The sequence below is a fragment of the Drosophila subobscura genome, chromosome O, assembly GCF_008121235.1.
Source record: "Drosophila subobscura isolate 14011-0131.10 chromosome O, UCBerk_Dsub_1.0, whole genome shotgun sequence".
Lineage (NCBI taxonomy): Eukaryota > Metazoa > Arthropoda > Insecta > Diptera > Drosophilidae > Drosophila > Drosophila subobscura.
In genome coordinates, this window is record NC_048533.1 from 7,096,642 (window position 1) to 7,102,952 (window position 6,311).

Consider the following 6,311-nt stretch of genomic DNA (forward strand, 5'->3'; position numbering starts at 1 on the left):
CAGAAAACAAGACAGTAAACACGGGACAAGAGCCCAACAACAGATGAGGTAAGATAAAGTCTCTCCAATCATAAATCGCATGTAATTTAACGCTAATCTTCGGTGGGGAACATACTCTCAATGTTGTTGCAGTAGGCAATCAGGGTTTTATCATTATCATCGGGATAGATTTGGCCCAGAAACTCCAGCAGACCCGGCTGACGGTTGACTATTTCGGCATACTCCTCAAACGAAATAACACCATCCTTGTCAGTGTCGAACTTATTGAACAGAAACTCGCACATGTCCTAAGGAAAGAATACTCTTATGTGTTAAGAGAATGCAAATGAAATAATATACTTACCGCTCGCAGCTCCTGAACCTCATCTTCGTCTTCGCCAACAAAGAATTTCTCCACAGCCAGGGTCACAGTCTCACGGTTGAGCACTTGTGTGCCAGCACTTGTATAGACCTGAAATGAATACACATTTTAGGGATGTGTGGATGCAGAATCCCAAGCACTACTCACATTGTATGCAAATCGCATACGTTCTTGTAGGTTGCGGCTCAGAAATACCGAAAACAGCTGCATCCATGCATCCGGGGAGACAGTGCGCGCATCTTGCGTAATGTTTACCAGAATGCGATCGATGATGCTGACATCGAAGATCTGGAACAGCACCAGAAAGAGGCCATACAGCTGATTGGTGGTCATCATCCGAGAGGAGGGCCCATTGCTCAGCGAAAACTTGTAGTAGACGATCAACAGGCAGACGACTTCGTTGTAGCTGAAGTCCGTGGAGGCGGCATAGCTTTTGATCACACTGCTGTAGAGAGTCAGGAACTTGTTGTTGGCCATGTCATCCATGGAGGCGTCAATGCGATTCATTTTGTTGCTAGTTTTGGTGTCTTTTGGGTGCTTACTAACTTACGGTTTATTTTGTTGGGGAGTACCTAGCATGTGTTCCTAGCTGTTCGGGTTGTGGAATAATTGTGTGTTCGAAACGGGAAAGTGTGTGCTACAAATTGATGAACATCTCAGGAGCAGGCCTACTGGGTTGGCTATGTTTTCGGGTTACAATGTATGAACCATATGCGGCTAAGACAAATCACAAATAGATTGGGTAAGTCAGCAGCAGCAGCCAGAAAGGAGCGGATGAAGGAATGCGCTTGTAACGAGCGCAATTTAAAAGCAATAAAACCAACGGCGAGACATAAAAAATACATCAGCCACGGTACATGGACTACATCTGTCCCCCATTTTGGGGGGCCTTCGAAATAAATATTTGAAACAAACACACAAAAGGAGCAACAGCAAGAGAAGGAGAGAAAGGAGAGAAAGGAATGAATGGCTCAAAGCTGTGCGCATGAGAAACGCGAATATAATAATCCAAACAAAAGCGTTGAGATGGGTGTAAAGCCCTGCCATGTGGAAATTTGGCGGAAATGGCTGTGTAGCCATTTTGTTTGGGGGTAACAAATGTTCAGACGCCTCCGCCTCCCGTTGCCTTTCCCCTTTGTTGTGTAATTGTGTGTCCCCCACACATGCCACGCCCTAAGAAAATGCCGAAAAGAAGTGCGGGTCGGTGCCGCTGCCCCCAGAAACAAACACACATAAGAGGTGCAGGGAACGGCGGCCTCAACCGCTCGACACGGCATAATAACAATAAAATGAAAGGGAGAAAAAAGCTAAAAGAAAAGATTAACTTTAAGGGTGAACCAAAGAATACCCTAACCAATCGGTATAGTCATCAGAATGTGGATTAGTTTTAGCAGTAAAAAGAAAGCTGTTGTCAAATATTTTCAAAGAATCGAATTAGATTCTCCCTTTTAGCATGGCAAACAACTCCTTGAAATCATAATACCAAACGCGAGTGGGAAGGGTAGAGGGATTCACGCTCCTTAATGTCTCCGAAAGTTGACATCGCCAAGTGTTGGCGGATTTACACGCAGAGACCCACATGTGCCAGAGCGTCGTGTCTGGATTTTTGGTTTTATTGTACTTTTCGGTATAGAATTTTGATTGATACATTTTGCATACGGTATTTGGAGAAGACTTAAATCTGTAAATCTGTAAAATTTGCGGATAAGTAAGACAAATTGAGGCGTGACGCAAAAATTTGGGCACAATTTAATTCACATAAAACGGTTAAGGCACTCAGCAGCTGGAGCTCAGGAGGATGGAGGGCGCAGCATTCCTGAAAGAATTTAATTTACTTTGAAGTACAATAGCAGGCCCTTGAAAGATAATCTCTCAATCGTAACCAAATCTAAACTAAAGCAAATTTAAACAGAACAACTCGAACTCTCCCCATCATCACAAACATCAAAATATATTCCACAATTTTTTGCCATGGATTATCTAGATGCCACCATCGATAGCATGGAGAACAGTCGCTTTGTCGCCGTTTATGGCGGCCTGATCAGGGAACTTGTAGCCAATTCGCATCTTTCCCAGACGGATATCAACTGTCTGCTGATGGTTTACTACAAGTTCGCCAAGGCCAATGGGCCAAATGCCAAGATGATGACCAAACTTCAGTTCTATCAACTGTTTCTGGTGCTGTTCAAAGTCTCGAATGTGCAGACCATTGATCGCACTCTATTTGCCGTCACCAAGGATGTTAAGTACGTGAGTCCCCAGGCCTGGGTGCAGCTCTTCAGCCTCTACACAACCAAGGATCTCTCAGTGCGAATGCGCTTTGCCTTTGACGTAAGTCTCTGTTGATTCTCCTTCTCTGAAAGCTGATTAGTTTGTGCCTTGCTTTGTAGATCTATGATACAAAGGGCACTGGCTTTATAGATCGCGAACAAGTAAGCCTGGCCTGCGAGAAATTCTTCACTGGCGAAGACGAGGATGAGATCACAGAACTAAGAGCGGTAAGGCATTATGAGGAATATCTACCATCTGGTGTTTATTTCATAGGGTTATTTTTCCTTGCAGGACATGGGTGAATTCATTATCAAGAAGTTTGATATCGACAAGGATGGTTTGATCTCGTTTGAGGACTACTCCGCGGTGGTCTCCGAGCAGCCTTGCCTGCTCGAGTTCTTGGGCCGGCTCTTTCCTTCTCCCGAGGACAGTGAAATAATGGCCCATTGCATTAATATGGATTCGATTCTGACTCATATTGATTAAACTTGTTCAATTAAATTAATCATTTTCCTGGGAGCAGCGGAATCGTTTTTTAATGCTTTAAATTTATTACAAAATAATCCTGGTAAATTCTGAACACGCTGCTGGCAAGTTCCCCCCTCTGAGGCGGCGTTTATTTCATTGAATCACATACAAAATACACATATACTCGTTTATTCCACAGAGTGATGCCATATCCCAGTTAATCAATGCTCTTGACGTTGCCCCCAGGGCCCACCTTCTTCATGCCACGGCACGGCATTTGTGGCCGGCATATGCCACTCGACCTAATTCAGGACAACCCATAATTATATGCTCACAATCACGGCAGTGGCAACGGCAACGGCAACGCCCCTGCCCACCACATACATTTGATATGGCGGTAGAAGTCGGTTAAGTAGCTCATTAACTTCAATACATTTGATTACATTACACATTGTGCTTGGGGTTTCGGGTTTAGGTTTAGGTTTGGGCCAAACAATTTGTGAATTGCATATTCCGGAACCAGAATCTGCGGAGCGCCATTCTCTCATTCCATCACGCTGTCACTGTGTCTGTGTCTGTTAATTTGCTCAATTCAATTGGAATTTGCAAGTATTTGGGACATGGCTAAGCCACTGAATGCTCACGTATTGCCATGATTTGGCATTTATGTAGTGGCATTATGTGATGCGAATTGATTTACACTAATGCGCCTTCTGGCTCTACATTGCTCATCCTTTTCCGATTGTCCCAGCAGTTCAGTTCAGTTTTCCTAATGGCGGCAACACAAAAGTCTGCTGGGGACATGGCTTGGACTTCGAAGTGAAGTTGAAGTAAAGTTTAAATGTGTTTCATTTAAAGTTTGGCAAATTGTTTAATCAATAGCTGCAGTTGACACTGCTGGCTACTACATGTATCTGTATCCTATATTAACGGGTTGAAGCCCAGCGTGTGGCCTCTGGCTAAATAGATGGTCGGTCGGTGGGTCGGTCAGTGTCAGAGGGCTTCATATATGGAGTTGTCCTTTTGTTGAACTTGTCCTGGCACTCCTCGCTTCGTCCCTTCGGGTGCGGCACGGTCTCGCTGGCATCAACATTAATTATCCTTGATAATAATCATGCAATTTGTACGTGAGCCGTGGCCATGTTAGCCGTCCTTGGGGCAACGGCAACGACAACGGCAACGGCATCCATGCTGTGGTCTTTATTGTGGCATTAACAGCAGCGGCACGGCACGGCCTGCAGCAGCAGCAGCAGTCGTGGCAGCATCATTATGCTCATTATTGTCGTCAAAGGCACGCAGCTGGGCGTTGGGAGAGTCAGACTCGGTAACTGGCTTCCAGGACTCCTCGGCGTCGCTGAGCCTTGCCTTGCACCCCGGGCCAAAGGGGACAATGCGCGTTTGATGAATTGCATTAGGACATGTAAGTAATTATAATCAATTAAATGTGCGGGCGGCTCGCCTCATGTGGCCACCAGCAATTTACTATTCGTTATCCAGGGATATACCAAGAGCAGGTTAAGTGAGGGATAACAAAAGCAAAGTGATAAGAACAGCACCACAAGTAAAACTAAAAAAGTAAGCCACACCTTTAGGCTTAGTCGATGAACTGCCGGCAGGAGCATTTCAAGGGAAAAGGAACCAAACCTTCAGGTTCTAGAGGATCACTGCTTGAATCAACGCAAGAACGAATCAATCCTTCAGGTTTCAGCAATGTACTGCTGGATCGAAACGTAGACCACTGGCTCCAACTCTCAGTATCCTTTGCCTCAAGTTCCTTGCCTCACTCCACTCTACACATGGCCTTACTGGTTCTATTTTTTGTGCCAAGTTGTACAAGTGACCACCAAGAAAAACCATCAGTGTCCAACAGTTGCGTGGTCTAAGCAAACAGTCTATGTGTTCAGCTTAATGGACAATTCAAACTGTGTCCTCAAGTGTGCGGAAATGTTGAGCCATGACTTTGGGGGATCGTAGCCAGTATCCCGTTGCAATTTTCGATTAAAATTCCAGTTTGCAATTCAATTAAACACTAATTAAAAGACATTTTCCGCCAAGCCATCGCAGCTGGCAGCTCTTTGACAACTTGCCTCACAATCTGTGCCTCCTGCTCCCAGCTCCCTGGCTCTTTGTCCCCAGTGGCTTTCCCCAGGGATCTGGATCTGTGCGGAGCTGTGACGAGTGGCAACGGATGTGGAGCGCCACCCACACAGCCGCCCGTCCAGGATAAGGCAAGTCGACAAATGCGCACAAACTGTGATAAATGGAGGCGCATCCAGGGGGCTAAGAGACAGGGTGAGGAGTGGCATAATGAATGCCCTGAAAGGCAGCCGAAGACAAAACACAACAAAAACTAAGCCAAACGAGAGTGGAGGAAGAGAAAGGGAGAATCAAAGTGAAGTCTTTTTTTGTGCAACATTTTTTGCTTGGGCCCCAGCTTTGAGTTTGTGTAGGACAGTGTAAGCGAGTGAGTTAATTTTCTGGCCAAAGCAAAAGCTGCACGGAATTCGAGCTCGCAAAAGAGTAAATTTCATCTCCTGCCGATGCACCTTTCCATCTCTATGCCGCCTCTTCCTGCTGGCAACCTCTTTGTGGCAAATCGAGGAGGGAAACAAAAACAAACTGGCTAAAAGCCAAAGCGTTTGTCAATTATAGTTAACTGACGGATAAAAGGGGAGACTCTTTGAGGCTAGTGTTTCTAAGGCAACTATCAAAAGAGAAAATGAGGGAGGTCCTTGGGTACATTTCATAGACTGCTAACTAACCAAAAGTTCATTAAATTCGCAGCCGTACGGCGGCCAATTAAATTTGTGGTCATACTGATGCTCTTGATGTTTGCCCCTACCCAAAAGCTCGATCGATTCCATCACCTAATAATCCCCAATTTCATTGACTAACCAGCCAAGATTTCCTCCGAATCAATTAGCAGCATTGAGAACGAACTTTTGCTAATTACCAGCAATTTTGTGGTGAATTTTGCAATGCGATACAAAAATGTCGGGCCAAGTTAGCGGAGCTCCGAGTGGGGCTCAGAGCAGCTCAAAGTCAGGGGCCATCAAAGGCAAAAAGGACTTTCGAGCGTTTCCCATTATCCGGTTGGCTGTGCTCGTCAAAGCTCGACGGCGGATGCAGTGGCGGATGCATCCTGCCAGGAACCAGCACCAAGAGCCAGCAGGGAGACGAGGACCGAGGACTGGCACTTGTCCTGCAAAAT

At 45.6% G+C, this 6,311-nt stretch overlaps 2 protein-coding genes across 2 annotated transcripts; one reads left to right on the plus strand and one right to left on the minus strand.

The window, feature by feature from the left end:
* Positions 1–63: 63 nt before the first annotated feature.
* Positions 64–982, minus strand: LOC117898289. The gene is made up of 3 exons (XM_034807545.1): positions 509–982; positions 344–451; positions 64–287 (listed from the first exon to the last, which is right to left on the minus strand). Exons 1-3 carry the CDS (start codon positions 866–868, stop codon positions 93–95), a joined length of 663 nt encoding a protein of 220 aa, XP_034663436.1. The 5' UTR covers positions 869–982; the 3' UTR covers positions 64–92.
* A 1,244-nt stretch (positions 983–2,226) lies between these two features.
* On the plus strand, positions 2,227–3,154 carry LOC117898288 (EF-hand calcium-binding domain-containing protein 1). The gene is made up of 3 exons (XM_034807544.1): positions 2,227–2,692; positions 2,752–2,859; positions 2,924–3,154. Exons 1-3 carry the CDS (start codon positions 2,333–2,335, stop codon positions 3,116–3,118), a joined length of 663 nt encoding a protein of 220 aa, XP_034663435.1. The 5' UTR covers positions 2,227–2,332; the 3' UTR covers positions 3,119–3,154.
* The last annotated feature ends 3,157 nt before the right edge of the window (positions 3,155–6,311 follow it).